A 14837-nucleotide genomic window follows, 5' to 3' on the forward strand; every position below is an offset into this window, starting at 1 on the left:
GATTCCTTGCCTCGCGTGTGGCTGCTGAAATAGCTTCTCAGAAGAGACAGTATGGAGGCGCGGAAAGAAAAGCAGAAAAATGACACCTGAATCCAGGCTCGGCCCCTTCTGGGCCAGGAGACCTCAGACAAGCCCCTTGGGTCATGGATGCTCTTGTCTCAGGTGGGAAGTTACACTGGTCTCCGGGAATTGTTCTAGCTCAGACTTGCTCTCGAGGAATTACGGAGCTTCCAGATGCACAGGGCAAGATAAAATGGATTGTCTCTGACCTTCCATTTGCAAGATTGGTCAGGGCGGACACCCCGCTTCCTCTCTCCAGCTCCAAGACTCTCACACACACCACACACACACACACACACCTACAAACACATGCATACATACTTACAGACCAAACATACGTACATATGAGGACACACATGCACAGCACACACACACATGCACGCATACACTCCAGAAATCCTCAGACTAAGAAAACGAAAACAGAGAATGCATATTCCTGGAAAGCCAGGTTTTTTTGTTTGTTTTTAAAAATTTATTTGGCTGAACTGGATCTTAGTTGCGGCATGCAAGCTCTTTAGTTTCGGCATGCAAACTCTCAGTTGCAGCATATGGGATCTAATTCCCTGACCAGGGATCGCACCCAGGCTCTCTTCACTGGGAGCTTGGAGTCTTGGCCACTGGATCAGCAGGGCAGTGGCCTGAAAAGTCAGTTTTTAAATTAGTAGAGGAGTTTCAGGGATGACAAGTTAGAGCTAGAAGAGGCAAGGCCTCTCAGAGATGGGGAGTCAGAGGGGACTCTCTTGGGTCTTCTGGGTAACCTGGGCCCTCCCCAGTTCCTGCACACTTGAAATGCCGTCCATCTAAGTCTAGCGGGTGGAGCTTAGCTGGGGGGTGTACACAACCATCGTCAAGATACTAACAGGACACAGGTGCCCTGGCTTCTACGTGGAGGGTGGGAGATTCCAGCGCAGTGGGTCACACTTCTGAGCCTCAAGGAGACTTTCTTACTGAAAGACCATTTTCTGACTAGTGGGTTTTCTCAGCATCATCTTTGTAAAAAATCATCAATAACATCCTATTGAACAGCACTGGCTCTGACCCCCCACCCCGCCGCCTTCACACTGAGGCTCCGTCTTGTTGGATTGGGTCAGGGAGGTGGCACGGCCCCCAGGAAGGGCAGGCGCGCCGCCAGTGGGCAGGGGGTGGCGAATCTGGATGAAGGGAGCCAGGCGTGAAGGTCAGGACAGCCGGGAGGGGTTTCCGCTGGGCCGCACAGCTGCGCCTCTGCCAACCCGGACGAAGCAGGTGCCAGACCCAATTCCAGCTCTCTCTGTGGCTCCAGAGAGGGGTGGGGGGTGGAGCTGTTGGGTTTCTCTGTGCCAGCCCGGGGCAGAGATCAATCCATTGAGCCGGTCCCTGGGATTCAGAGAGCAAGGGAGGGCGGGCTCTGACCCAGTCCTAGTGAAGGACCCGGCCTCGGGAGAAACGCTAAGCTGGATCTCCCTGGAGCACCGCCCACCCCCCCCAACACCCACCACACACACACACCATTTCAGTTTATCAACTTGGAAGCACTCCCTCCAGTGAGGATCTGGGCCAGGCCCTACCTGCTCCTGGAAAAGGTAAGGCCCCACCAGTGCCGCCCACCCACCCCCCTGGGCTCCAGACCCCACCTTCTCTCCATTCCTTTGTCCTTAGAGGAGCTCTCCCCTGAACTAACCCAGCCGACACTGTCCCCTAGCTGTCTGCCTCGGCGTCTCCGACTGCCAGGGTGGATCCGGGCTCTGTGTGTGTCTCCTTGCAGCTTTTATTATTATTATTATTTGACCGCACCAGGTCTTAGTCGCAGCAAGCCAGATCTTAGTTGCCTGATCAGAGATGGAACCCAGCCCCCCTGCCTTGGGAGCACGGAGTCTTAAGCACTGGACCACCAGGGAAGCCCCCTCCTTGGAACTTTGAGATGTGAAAAATTACCGTAGGAAGCTGGACTGAAGCTGGTAAGAGAAAGCTTCCACGGAGGTGAACCAAGAGACCTGAGGCCACTTGAGAAGGTGAATTAGAGGAAGGTGCCAGGGCAGCTCCTGGTCAGACAGCGGGTGGGATGCCTGCGGGGGACCAGCCTCAAGTGAGGCAGCCAGCCCGGTTCTGGGTGGGGGTGCTCCGGGGCAGGGGTGCAAAGGCTGGGGTGCAGCTGCTCTATGCCCGGCCCTGCCATCCTAGCTCACCTTGACCTGGCGGGGGCGGGTGTGATGGCCACAGTCCCCATGTCCCTAAGGCCCATCACCCTCCTCAGAGCACGCCAGGAACATTCTTCAACGCAGGACATCAAAGTGACATCAGCTACCCCACGGCCCCTCCTTAGAGCCCTGTCCTCTTTTCTGGGGTGCTAGCCCACCCCAAATCGGGAGGGGGCGGGCGGGGCCTGGGCTGCTGCCTCCTCCTGTTCCAGGCCCTTCCTTCGCACTCCTTGGCTCACCACGGTGCTCCAGCCAGGATGTTGCCAAGCGTACTCTGTGCCAGGGCCGGGGGTCAGGGGAGGGGGCTGGGGACCCTCTGGGCTGGTGGCTGCCTCTGGTTCTGGAGCCCTTTGCCTGCCCTTTGGGGAGCCTTCGGCTTCCCAGGAGAGGAGTGACTAGCTATGCCGGGTGGTGAGAGATGTGGGGAGGCCGCCGGATCTGGTCCCCTCAGGGGCCCGAGGGCAGCACAATAGTGCCTGGGGCGCCCGCTCTCCGGCTCAACTGGTTGCCTGGGTAACAGCTGGGGCCAGTTTCCACCAATCCAAGGCAGAGGCTGGGTGGCGGGAGGGAAGCCAGCCGGGAAAGGGGGGCCATCCCCTCGGGCTGGATCCTATATAAGGAGGAGGGATGTGTGCGGAGCGGTCTGGGCTCTGCTATTCCTCCCGTGGGCTTGGGGGCAGGATACAGAGATGCGCAGGCTGGGCTCTGCCAAGCCCAGGTCCTGGGCCAGCTTCTGGGCCATGCTGACCTTGGTGGGGATGGTCACTCGTGCAGGTGAGTGGGCAGTGGGCAGAGAGAAGGGGCAGGACCTTCAGGCTCCAACTGCCCATGGCCAGGAGGGGGCGGTGTCCAGCCAGCCGGGCTGGGCATAGAGTCGATTTGATCATGCAGCTCCGTGGAGGAGGGTAGCCGGCCTCCGAGGGCAGGAGGGCTGGGCAGGCGGGCGGGCGGGCAGGGGGCTTAACCACAGGAAGACCCTTCTACTGTCCAGTGTCCCCGGCAGCTGGGTCCAGGCTGGGGAGAGTGAGATCCATCAGCGTTTGGAGCCTTCACGGTGACAGCTTGGGGGATGGCGGGGCTGGAAAATAACCAGAGCTCCTCTCTCACCCTTTCTCACGCCCTCGGTCTCTCTCTCACTCATACACAGAGGCTCTGCTTTCCTGAGAGCCTCCTCAAGAGTCCACGTGGACCCTGGGACTGTGTGTGTGTATGCGCGTGCACCCATACACGCATGGGGGGTGGAGGTATGGGGGTACCCCTTTGCTCCCCTCGACGCCTCAGTCCGTGCTCCACTTGGGGAAGCTGCTGGCAGTGCTTTCTGTCACTCAGTTTTCCATCCGTGAGCACATGTCCCCGTCTGACCCTCAGGGTGTCCCTGGAAACAGGAGAGGAGGGTCCGGTGTGGCTCGCCCGGAAGCAGGAGGATGCCAGTCCCAAGGCGCAGGTGCCCAAGAGTCCTGTCCGGGACCCGCTGGCTCTGTGCTTTCTCGGGTCCCCCAGGAGGCCAGCGTAGACCCCTGCCTCCCAGATCAGGATCCAGGAGGGCGGCTGGGCCTGGGCCCCCCCACCCCTAAGCTGCAGCCCCCTCCCCTGCTCTGCCCCTCACCTCCCATTCAGAACTTGGGCAGATCCTCTCCGCTTTCCCAGCACCAAGCCCAGCCTCTCCCGGGGCCTCAGGCGGGCCCCTTATCACTTCCTCAGGGAGCCTGTCTCAGATTCCTGCACCTACAGGAGCCGACACCCCACTACCATCACCTCCCTTACTGGTCACAGCCTAAAACCAGAGCGCTTATTTGTTGCTTATTTGTATTTATTGCCTAAGAAGCTAAGTTGTGCTTTTATAAGTGTAAGGAGCTGGTTTGTTTTGTTCACTGTCTGAGCTCCCAGGGGAGTGTCTGGCTTATTGTAAGTGCTCAATAGATTATTTGCTGGGGAATGCACTGCTTTGCGGAGAAGGCAATGGCAACCCACTCTAGTACTCTTGCCTGGAAAATCCCATGGACAGAGGAGCCTGGTAGGCTGCGGTCCATGGGGTCTCGAACAGTCGGACACGACTGAGCAACTTCACTTTCACTTTTCACTTTCATGCATTGGAGAAGGAAATGGCAACCCACTCCAGTGTTCTTGCCTGGAGAATCCCAGGGACAGGGGAGCCTGGTGGGCTGCCGTCTATGGGGTCGCACAGAGTCGGACACGACTGAAGCGACTTAGCAGCAGCAGCAGCAGCACTGCTTTGAGCCAACTTTTCTCTTCCGAGGGGTAAGGTGGGCAGTTCTTCAGGAGGTGAGGGGCCAAGAGGTTCCTCAACCCTGGCCTAGGGGTCTGGCATCATGGAGATCAGCTCTAGACATGAAACTTTTTTTATTTTTGGACGTGTTGGGTCTCTGTTGCTGTGTGGGCTTTTTTCTACTTGCCGCAAGCAGGGGCTTCTCTTCGTCGAGGTGCGCGGGCTTCTCACTGCAGTGGCTTCTCTGGCTGCAGACCTCGGGCTTGGTAGTTTCAGCTCCCCAGCTCTAGAGCACAGACTCAATCGTTGTGGAGCACAGGCTTAGTTGCTCTGCAGCACGTGGGATCTTCCCAGGTCAGGGATCAAACCTGTGTCTCCTGCATGGGTGGCAGGATTTTTACTACCGGGCAAGTCCAGCTCTGGACATTTTGTCCCATCCTGATTCATGACCTCTCCCTGCTGGGAATCCATCCGCCTTCTGCCCCTTCCAAGGGCATCTTCTCCGGGTCTGCTCAGGGTCAGGTTCACGAATTTCCCCGTCCAGGATGTGCTCGTGCATCCACGCACTTCACAGGCACAAACAGGGGAGCACACAGCCTCCCCAGGCTTCCCCACATCCAACCACAGGCATCTCCAGCTGGTCTGTCGGCCACCCCAGAAGGCTGCCCTCTCAGGCTGCTCTGTGTTCCTTCCGGCTGCAGCCCAGAAAGCTGATGTCGGCGGGGAGTCAGCGGGCACCTCCATCAACCACTCCCAGATGCTGCTCCAGCGCCTGCAGGAACTGCTGCGGCAGGGCAACGCCAGCGATGTGGTGCTGCGGGTGCAGGCTGCGGGCACCGACGAGGTCCGAGTTTTCCACGCCCACCGCCTGCTGCTGGGACTGCACAGTGAGCAGTTCCGGGAGCTGCTGAGCAACCAGAGCGAGGTGGTGCTGCAGGAGCCCCGGGACTGTGCTGCCGTCTTCGACAAGTTTATCAGGTGGGGAAGGATCAGGGGAAGACGTCATCCCTTTCCACGTCCCTGGCTTCTCCACTCACAGGGTGACGGAAGCCCTGGCTCTTAGCCCTGCGCCTTCCCTGAATGGCATTAGGATGACCATGCAACCACCTCCCGCTTCCCTCCTCCCACCAGCTTCTTGCAAAATGCAGCATGACTCCCCTGCCTGAAAGCTCTGGGTGGTTTGAAGTTAGTTACCAAATATTCTCAAAGCTGTTTCCAAACCTGGCCTTGAGAGCTTCTAAAAACTATAGACTTCTGGACCCCACCCTGTATCCCGAGCTTCATATCTAGGGCTGGGCCGAACTGTTGTTTCTTATATTAATGTCTCTGTGTGGTTTTGCTGTCTGTCCAGGTTTTGAACCACAGGGCTAGGGGGCTGCTTCCTGCTAGCATGCTGCACAGGGACACTGTCCACACTCTAGTCTGAGAAAGTGACCCTGCTTTAATAGCTTAGACAAGAGGCTGCAGAATATCGGTCATTTCTTCCAACTTCGAGGCAACAGGAAGAGGGATAGCACAGAAGGACAAAAGCATCTTTCCTCTACCCCCTAACTGGGAAGGACTGAAGGCAGGAGGAGAAGGGGACGACAGAGGATGAGATAGTTGAATGGCATCACCGACTCAACGGATAAGAGTTTGAACAAGCTCCAGGAGATGATGAAGGACAGGGAAGCCTGGCGTGCTGCAGTCTATGGGGTCGCAAAGAGCCCGACAGGACAGAGAGACTGAACAAGAATGACCTCTACCCTAGTCAGTTCTATTCAACCAGCCTTCCCCCAATCCCAGTCCCTGCCTTTGCAGGTATCTCATTGGCTAGAATTTAGTCACATGACCACACTCACTATAAGGGATCCTGGGAAACATCTTTTGTTTCCAGAGGCAAACAGCAGAGTTAAATGGCTTGCCCATTCTCACAGCAAGTAACTGGCAGAACATGAATCCGAACCCACACTGTAAACCTGCAGAGGTAGGAGCTGCATCTTTCTTGTTCTAGCACAGAACTCAGCCCCTTAGTGGGTGCTCAGTCAGCTCAGTCCCTTCCGACTCTGCAACCCCATGGACTGCAGCCCACCAGGCTCATGTGTCCACGGGATTTCCCAGGCAAGAATACTGGAGGGGGTTGCCATTTCCTGCTCCGGGGGATCTTCCTGACCCAGGGACAGAACCTGCGTCTCCTGCATTGGCAGGCGGATGCTTCACCACCGAGCCACCTGTGCTCAATAAATGCATGCTTATTTCCACACCCCACGAGAAACCGGAAGGAAGAGGCGGTGAAGTAGGATGCGCGCGGGAAGGTCCTTCTGTTGGTTCCCTTAAGGACGATGCTGCCTGCCCAAGGCCCGGTACCCTCGGGACTCAGGAGGCGGCGCGGGGTAGGGTAACCGTGGGCCCGCCCTGACCGCGCTCCATCTCTGCACCTCTCCGGCAGGTACCTCTACTGCGGCGAGCTGACCGTGCTGCTGGCGCAGGCCATCCCCCTGCACCAGCTGGCCACCAAGTACCGCGTGGCCTCCTTGCAGCGGGGCGTGGCCGACTACATGCGCGCGCACCTGGCGGGCGGCGCGGGCCCGGCGGTGGGCTGGTACCACTACGCGGTGAGCACCGGAGACGAGGCCCTGCGCCAGAGCTGCCTGCAGTTCCTGGCCTGGAACCTGTCGGCCGTGGCGGGGAGTGCCGAGTGGGGCGCCGTGAGCCCTGAGCTGCTGGCGCAGCTGCTGCCGCGCTCGGACCTCGTGCTGCAGGACGAGCTGGAGCTGTTCCAGGCGCTGGAGGCGTGGCTGGGCCGCGCGCGGCCGCCGCCGGCCGTGGCCGAGCGCGCGCTGCGCGCCATCCGCTACCCCATGATCCCTCCGGCGCAGCTGTTCCAGCTGCAGGCGCGCTCGGCCGCCCTGGCGCGCCACGGCCCGGCGGTGGCCGACCTGCTGCTGCAGGCCTACCAGTTCCACGCCGCCTCGCCGCTGCACTACGCCAAGTTCTTCGACGTCAACGGCAGCGCCTTCCTGCCCCGCAACTACCTCGCGCCCGCCTGGGGCGCCCCGTGGGTCATCAACAACCCGGCCCGCGACGACCGCAGTACCAGCTTCCAGACGCAGCTGGGCCCGAGCGGCCACGACTCGGGCCGCCGGGTCACCTGGAACGTGCTTTTCTCGCCGCGCTGGCTGCCGGTCAGCCTGCGGCCCGTCTACGCGGACGCCGCGGGCACCGCGCTGCCCCTCGCACGCCCCGAGGACGGACGGCCGCGGCTGGTGGTCACGCCGGCCAGCAGCGGCGGCGACGCGGCAGGCGTGAGCTTCCAGAAAACCGTGCTGGTGGGGGCGCGCCACCACGGCCGCCTGCTGGTCCGCCACGCCTACAGCTTCCACCAGAGCAGCGAGGAGGCCGGCGACTTCCTGGCGCACGCCGACCTGCAGCGGCGCAACTCCGAGTACCTGGTGGAGAACGCCCTGCATCTCCACCTCATTGTCAAGCCCGTCTATCACACCCTCATCCGGACCCCCAAGTAGCCAGGCGGGCCCGGGTCGGGGAGCTCAGCATCCCTGACGCCTCTGGATCAGGAAAATAAAGGCCCAGTAGAGATGGCGCAGAGGGACTGGGAGTGGCATGACCAGTGGAGGTGTCTAACCCGGCCTGCTGGGTGACCAGGCGCTGGCGGCCTTAGAGTTGGGTGGAAGCCAGGCCATGGGTGGTAGACCAGATGCCTGGTTTCAGGAGCTGCTTTCACATTGACTTTAAAGTGAGGTTCTTGGTATTGTGTGTATATATGCTCAGTTCCGTTCCACTCTTTGCCATCTCATGGACTGTAGCCCAGCAGGCTCCTCTGCCCATGGAATTTTTCAGGCAAGGATACTGGAGGGGGATGTCATTTCCTCCTGCAGGGGATCTTCCCAACCCAGGAATCGAGCCCATGTCTCTTGCATCTCCTGCATTAGCAAGTGGATTCTTTATCACCAGCACCACATGGGAAGCCAATGCTCTTGGTAGAATAAACCAGTGCTCTGAGCGGCAAGGGGATGATTAAACCACATAGTTCTGGGGGTAAAAGCAGTCCAAGGAGGGCTCCACAGGTCAGGGACTCCCCATCATTCATTAGCTTTTCCCCAAGGGCCCCCATCCCCACAGGGCACAGGGCAGGTAAAAGCATTGAGATGGTCAGGTGCACATTGGGGGAGCTTCCTCACCTGAAACTGAGGGGCTCAGCTCAGCAGTTTCTGAGCCCTGACTTCCCAGGGTGGGAGGGGTAAGCACAAGCCTAAGTCTCTGACCTCTCCTGGGAGGGGGTCTGGGCAGAGGTGTGTACTGGTGGGAGAGGACACGAATGGGCCTTAGAGCCCCGCCCTTCCTGGGGAGAGACCTCAGGGTCCGGAGGAAAACCACTTTCCCCCAGGAGTTTGTTGATGGGTGCTCTACAACCAGCCGGAGAGGAAGAGGGTGTGTTGGGAGGTGAGGACTTGGGTTGAATCTTAATCAGGGATGTGCTCAGTCGCTCAGTCGTGTCTGGCTCTTTGCGGCCCCATGGACTGCAGCCCGCCAGTCCTTTACCCACGGGATTCTTCAGGCAAGAATCCTGGAGTGGGTTGCCATTTATTCCTCCAGGGGATCTTCCTGACCCAGGGATCGAACCCACATCTCTTGCATCTCCTGCATTGCAGGCAGGATCTTTACCATGAGCACCACCCGGGAAGGGAAGCCAGTCTGTCAGGACCACCCCACCTTTCAGACAAGGTCTAGTTTCCGGAACAACCCACAAAACTCAAACGGGATTTTTATTGTTAAAAAAGAGTGGGGGGACGGGGGAAGGCAGAAGCGACTGCTAAGTAACAAAACTAGATTCCTTCCCACCCCCTAGCCACAGTAAGTGAAATGCCCATCGGGCCCTTCCCCAACCATCCAGCTTGCCCTTGCCCCAGATGTGGGCCCAGGAGCCCTATCCCTCTAACAGTCCCTCCCTGCTTCACCCCCGCCCCCCATTCCTCAGGCCAAGTCTGGTTGCAGATCTTAGAACAGAGTTTCAGCAACAGGAGTCTCTGGCCAGGGAGCCCTGCCATCCAGGCCATGCCTCCTGGGCTCGGCTCCCCTTCCCAGTGGCACTGAAGCCTTGGAACTGTGGGGGGCAGGCACCCCCACGATTCCTGGGCCCCAGGCGCCCCAGCCTTCTGAGATCCCGAGCTTCTGATGCCAGGTCATCCCCATCTGCCCAGCCTCCGTCTCCCTTTCCTGCCATGCCCCATCAAGCCTTGGTGGGCAGGCAGGGCCCCTCAGTTGTGCCGCAAGCGTCCATCTTTGCCTTGGATGCTTGTGTCATGGGGCAGGCGGGGCACCCGAGTAACCCGTCCGGGAACATCCCCTGGGTTGGAGGGGGCAGCAAGGGGGGAGACGTCCTCAGGGCCTGCGGTGGGGAAAGGCCAGGAGCTGTGCTTTAAGGCATGCCTCTCCATGCCCCTCTCGTCACCCACAGTGGCTCTGAACTCCCTAGGGGCACTACCCCAAGAAGCCAGTCCCACTAACAGTCTTCAGGAACCCAGTTTCCGGCAAGGGGCAGCCATAGGGGCAGGGAGCTCAACCAGCCTCCTCCCTGGCCTGGCCAAGGGCTCCCTTCTCCCCCTTGCTATTCCCCCCCCCCCCCACACACACACACACTTGCTGGTACTCACCCAAGTTCTGGCACGGAGGGAGTTTGACCTTGGCCATAGGCAGCGTGGCCTTTCCCAGGTGCCGGATGCTAGGGGTTAGGTGCCCAACCACTGGCATCCTCTGGTCTGAGATGTTACTCTCCACGGGATGGGGCCCAGCGATTTGCGTCTTGGGGCGGGACAGCTGCGTTGGCTGGAGAGCCAGATGAGCTGGGAGCTGCGTGGGGATCTGATACAAGGAGATGTTAGGTTCACTTGGGGGACACGCCATGGAGGGTGGTGCAGAGTTAGGGGTACCGTGGGGCCTCTGGAGGAATCTAGCCTTCAGAACCCAGCAAGGAGGGGGCCCAGACACCCCCAGCTCCTGTCCCCCTAGGTTTACCCCTTGTCCCGTGACTTCAAAAGACTGAGACTTCCGCTTCCTCTTTGCCTCCAGAGACTTCTCTCGTTTCTTGCTTAGGCTTTTCTTCTGGTCTTGCAGCGTGGGACAGGGGCCATCGCCGTGACGTTCGACCGCCTGGGATGGCGACTCGCCCGTGCTGCTGGACAGGCTGTCCTCGCTGGCAGCGTGCTGGAGGGTGGGGCTGGGCGGCCGCTTGCAGGCCAGCGGTCCGGGCATCCGCACGTCATCAGTCTCGCCCAGCGAGTGCAGAGACAGGCTGCTATGCTTCATGGTGGGTGTGAGCAGCTGGCGCCCCTCGGCCCCCAGGGCCTGCGAGCGGCGCCGGGCAGCCTTCAAGGAGATGCTCTTGGTGTCGCTCACGATCTCCTTCCTCCCTGCGGTGGGACAGAGGGGCACCCAGCCCGGGATCAAGGCCACATTTTCCTCCCCCTCCTGCACCTCCAACACGGCTTCTCTGCCGCAGCTCACCCCGACTTGCTTGCTGTTTGAGAAACTTTGGGCCAAAGTTTCTCAGCCTTCTTTTCATCTGTAAACTGACGATGGTAAAACTAACCCCAATGCGTTGTGAAGATTTTTTTTTGACCGTGACACACGGCATGTGGGATCTCAGTTCCCTGACTGGGGATCTAACCTTCACCCGCTGCAGTGGAAGTGCTGAGTCTTAACCACTGGACTGCCAGGGAGGTCCCAGGTTCTGAGGATGGATTAGCTGAGATAATGGGGGTTGCCTATGGCCACAGGGTAGGGAGGATTCGGACTCTATTTGCTATTACAATTATTTCCGAGTGGGAAGGGGGGGCGTGATCCCAAGGGCCCTGTGTTCCCCATTCTGGTTTCCGATTGTGTCCCCTGCTCTGTCCACACAGAGCAGGTGGTTACTCTTCTCTGGGCACTGGTGCCTCTCTAGAATGATGCCTGGGTGTGTTCAGCAGCAGAGAGGGAAGGAGGGGGCTTCGGGCTGGGTGCTCTGAGCTGTTGAGATGATGCCAGGCTCAGGCTGATGGGGGCTGGGGGGAGACAGGAGACACACCTTTGCGGGACAAGGGGATCTCCGACACATTCTCGATGCTTTCAGGGGAGGAGTTGATCTGGCCGTTCAGACCAACCTGAGTGGCGGCCTGTGAGATGAATGGGTTGGGAAGAGAAGCCATTGGACCCAGCAGGGGCCCTACGTCCTCAGAGGGCTGTTTTGGAAAAGTTGCATCCCAACCACTGGGTGTCCCCCCCTGCCCTGTACTCCCACCCACATCAGGGGAGCCCGGGGGGCCCGTGGGGCCCACTGCTCACCTCCTGTGTCACCAGGTTGCCAGCCGGGATAGGGGGTGGGGTGGGCACAGAGGAGCCCTTCGCTTGCCAAGCCCGGGAGCTAGCCTTGAACACGTGGTTGGCTTCACTGAGGTCAACAGAGGAGGATGGGCAGCTGTTGACCAGGCTGGGACCACGGGGTCCCACCCCTACCCCTCCTGAGAACTGCTGCATTATGGGAACGAGGACCCAAAGTCCTGGCTCCAGACCTGTGCCCCCTCCCCCCTTTCCATTCCTGCTCCATCCTCCCTGGGAAGCCAGGTCTGGGCTGGCATCTCTGAGACGGCCTGGTGGCTCGGGCGGGCTGGATGGCAGGAAGTGGCCCTCGGGCTCACCTCTCAGTGCTGAGCAGAGGGAGGAAGCTCCTGTGCCGGTGCGGGGACTCGGAGTTCGGCATCTTGACGTTCTCTAGGTCAGACTCCTCCGGGGTCGGCACGGTTCCTGGGGGGCTAATCTTGGGCAAGGCGCTGTCCTGGGGAGGGGAAAGGAGGGAGAGGGGACTCGGAAGACTTGGTCTCAGACTGAGTAAACAGCCTGGATGACAGGCACACAATCTGGGGCTGTAATCTGGGCTGGGAGCCCCAGAAGGGAGGGGGGCTTGTGTTCTGAGTCCCCAGGGGCCAGCTGTGGTCTGCTGGGCATTCCCAGTGGCACCGCCTGGTGGCCTGGTCTCCTGGGAGGGTATCCAGGGCCCTTAGTGATATCTCAGATCGCCAGCCCTGATCCTCAGACCCTGGATGGGGACACGTGCCGGAGAACACCACGGGAGGGGTGTTGGCAAGGCTTTGGGTCGGATAAGTAGGAGGAAGAGTCAGCTTTCTGGGGACCAGCTAGCCCGGTCCGAGGCCACCCTAGCTCCTGGCAGGCGCCGCCTTGGGCATCAGCCCCGCCCTTAGCTCACGTGCGCATGGTCCAGCCCGGGCGCCCACCTGCAAGGCCCGAGAGGCCAGGCGGTCCATCATGGTGGCGCGCTCCAGGTTGCCCTCCTCCTGCTCCCGCAGGTACACTTCATACAGCTCCTCCAGGTGCTGCGGGACGGCCAGGTTGCAGTCTGCGGTGGGGGAGCGGAGAGGCAGGGCTCAGCGCGCGCTCTCGGGCCCTCGGAGGGAGGGTCGGACGCGCGGGGCGGGGGCCCTACCCTGGATGAGCTGCCGCTGGGCGCGGATGATCTCCTCGCAGAGGCTGCGGCGCTGCTCCAGGCGGCGCAGGGCCTCGCGGCGGTGGCGGAGCGCGCCGTCGCGGAGCAGGGCGTGCGACTGCATCTCGGCGTTCTCCAGCTCCAGCTCGTGCACGCGGCAGAGCAGGCCGAGCGCCTCGCGCTGCTCCTCCGAGCTGACGCGCCGCGGCAGCGTCTCCTCCAGGCGGCGGCCCCGCGCGCGCAGCTCTCGGCACCGCTGCTCCAGCGCCAGCTGGGGAGCCGGGCGGGCGGTCAGCACCAGGTGGCCGGCGAGGGGCCGCCCGCACCCGCTGCTGAGCGGGGTCCTCGCCCGTCCAAGCCCCTGGACGCTGGGCGCCAGGCTGCAGCCCCACTCCGAGGCCCACTTTTCGAAGCTGTGTCTCGAACTCTGCAACCGGGGACTGCTCCTGAGTGACCCCTCTGTGCCTACCTTCTTGCAACCCATCCCTTGAACAAGCTCTGTGCAATGAATTCTCTCAGTCCTGTCCAACTCTGCGATTCCATGGACCGTAGCCTGCCAGGCTCCTTCATCCATGGGATTCTCCAGGCAAGAATCCTGGAGTGGGTTGCCATTTCCTTCTCCAAGGGATCTTCCCGACCCAGGGATTGGACCTCAGTCTCCTGCGTTGGCAGGCAGACCCTTTACCGTCTGAGCCACCAGAGAATCCAGTGAAATGAGCTCCGTGGACCAGCTCAACCCCAGCCCATCTGATGCCGTCAGGACTCGTGGACCCTGAAGCCCCCTGGTATGGCTCTGCTCCAGAACAGAGAAGGGAGATCTGGAAAATCCTACTTAGAATGTTGGCTACCAGTTTTAATATGTGAAAGGATTTATTTAATCTTCCCATCAACCCCACTAGGGCTGACCACTCCTATTTTAAAGATGAGTTCTTGCCTGGAGAATCCCCATGGACAGAGGAGCCTGGCGGGCTAGTCCAAGGGGCTGCAAAGAGTCAGACCTGGCCGAGGAACTGAGTACACACACAAACATTAGTCCCCCAGTTGTGTCCGACTCTGTGACCCACCAGCCTCCTCCGTCCATGGGGATTCTCCAGGCAAGAATACTGGAGCAGGTTGCCATTTCCTACTCCAGGGGATCTTCCCAACCAAGGGATTGAACCAGCGTCTCCCGCATTGCAGATGGATTCTTTACCATCTGAGCCACCAGGCAAGCCCGCAGATGAGAAAGACTCAAAGTCGCAGGGGATTTGTGGCCTGAGCGCCCAGGTTTCACTCCTCAACAAACCTCCCCCAGCCCCTTCCTGCTGAGTCTCCCAACCCCCCTTGCCCAGTCCCCGAGCCCCAGGCACCTTCTGCTTTCGCAGCTTCTTCTGCTTGGTCATCAAGGCAGCGATGCTTTCGTGGGCGGACACCACCTCGGCGGGCTCCTCGATGTCTGGCTGGCCATCACCCGTGTCCAAGTCCTTCCCGGGGTCGTCCTTAGTGAAGGACTCCTTCCGACGCTCCTCTCGCCACTTGAGTGCCCGGCGTGACTTCTCGTGCTTCCAGCTGCCGCAGCCCCAACCCCACAGGAGACGGGGGATTCAGGCCATGGGGATGGTGGCGGGGGGCGGAGGGGGAGCACAAGGGGCGGCTCCAGCTCCCCCGCCGGCCCCCGGCCCAGGCCAGCGGTGCTTACCTGGCGATGGTGAGCAGGTGGCGGGAGGTGTCCATCTGCAGCTCCGTGCCGCGGTTCTCCAGCTCCAGCAGGCGTCTCCGCACGTCCATCTGCTCCTGGAAGGTGCTGATCAGCTGCTCACGAAGGTGCTCCATCGCGGCCTGTTCGCCCTGCCCACTGTGCTGCTGCACCTCGGCTGCCGGTTGAATGGGAGGTGGGAGAGGTCAGCGGAGGAGGAAC

General features: G+C 60.4%; 2 protein-coding genes across 4 annotated transcripts in view; one reads left to right on the forward strand and one right to left on the reverse strand.

Annotated features, from left to right (window-relative positions):
- Positions 1-2877: 2877 nt before the first annotated feature.
- BTBD17 (BTB domain containing 17) lies at positions 2878-8483 on the forward strand. Its single transcript, XM_043905635.1, has 3 exons — positions 2878-3011; positions 5166-5442; positions 6893-8483. Exons 1-3 carry the CDS (start codon positions 2927-2929, stop codon positions 7965-7967), a joined length of 1437 nt encoding a protein of 478 aa, XP_043761570.1. The 5' UTR covers positions 2878-2926; the 3' UTR covers positions 7968-8483.
- A 148-nt stretch (positions 8484-8631) lies between these two features.
- KIF19 (kinesin family member 19) overlaps positions 8632-14837 on the reverse strand; it is a 29779-nt gene continuing 23573 nt past the window's right edge. For 2 of the 3 annotated variants that reach the window (XM_043905633.1, XM_043905632.1), the window contains 9 exons: positions 14619-14793; positions 14290-14488; positions 12941-13211; positions 12732-12853; positions 12138-12274; positions 11785-11890; positions 11528-11615; positions 10116-10871; positions 8632-9850 (listed from right to left, as the gene is read on the reverse strand). In XM_043905633.1, the coding sequence (XP_043761568.1) occupies positions 9720-9850; positions 10116-10871; positions 11528-11615; positions 11785-11890; positions 12138-12274; positions 12732-12853; positions 12941-13211; positions 14290-14488; positions 14619-14793 (1985 nt within the window). In that variant the 3' untranslated portion in view covers positions 8632-9719. The remainder of the gene's footprint in view (positions 9851-10115; positions 10872-11527; positions 11616-11784; positions 11891-12137; positions 12275-12731; positions 12854-12940; positions 13212-14289; positions 14489-14618; positions 14794-14837) is intronic. The other variant, XM_043905634.1, reaches the window with a different exon arrangement.

This window comes from Cervus elaphus, chromosome 5 (assembly GCF_910594005.1).
Source record: "Cervus elaphus chromosome 5, mCerEla1.1, whole genome shotgun sequence".
Classification (NCBI taxonomy): domain Eukaryota; kingdom Metazoa; phylum Chordata; class Mammalia; order Artiodactyla; family Cervidae; genus Cervus; species Cervus elaphus.

What these genes read in the sequence shown, in the direction of transcription:
- BTBD17 (XM_043905635.1), top strand. Translation starts at nt 2,927, where the DNA reads ATGCGCAGGCTGGGCTCTGCCAAGCCCAGGTCCTGGGCCAGCTTCTGG. An exon ending in GGGGATGGTCACTCGTGCAG is followed by an intron (nt 3,012 to 5,165) that starts GTGAGTGGGCAG and finishes TTCCGGCTGCAG; the next exon opens with CCCAGAAAGCTGATGTCGGC. An exon ending in GTCTTCGACAAGTTTATCAG is followed by an intron (nt 5,443 to 6,892) that starts GTGGGGAAGGAT and finishes CCTCTCCGGCAG; the next exon opens with GTACCTCTACTGCGGCGAGC.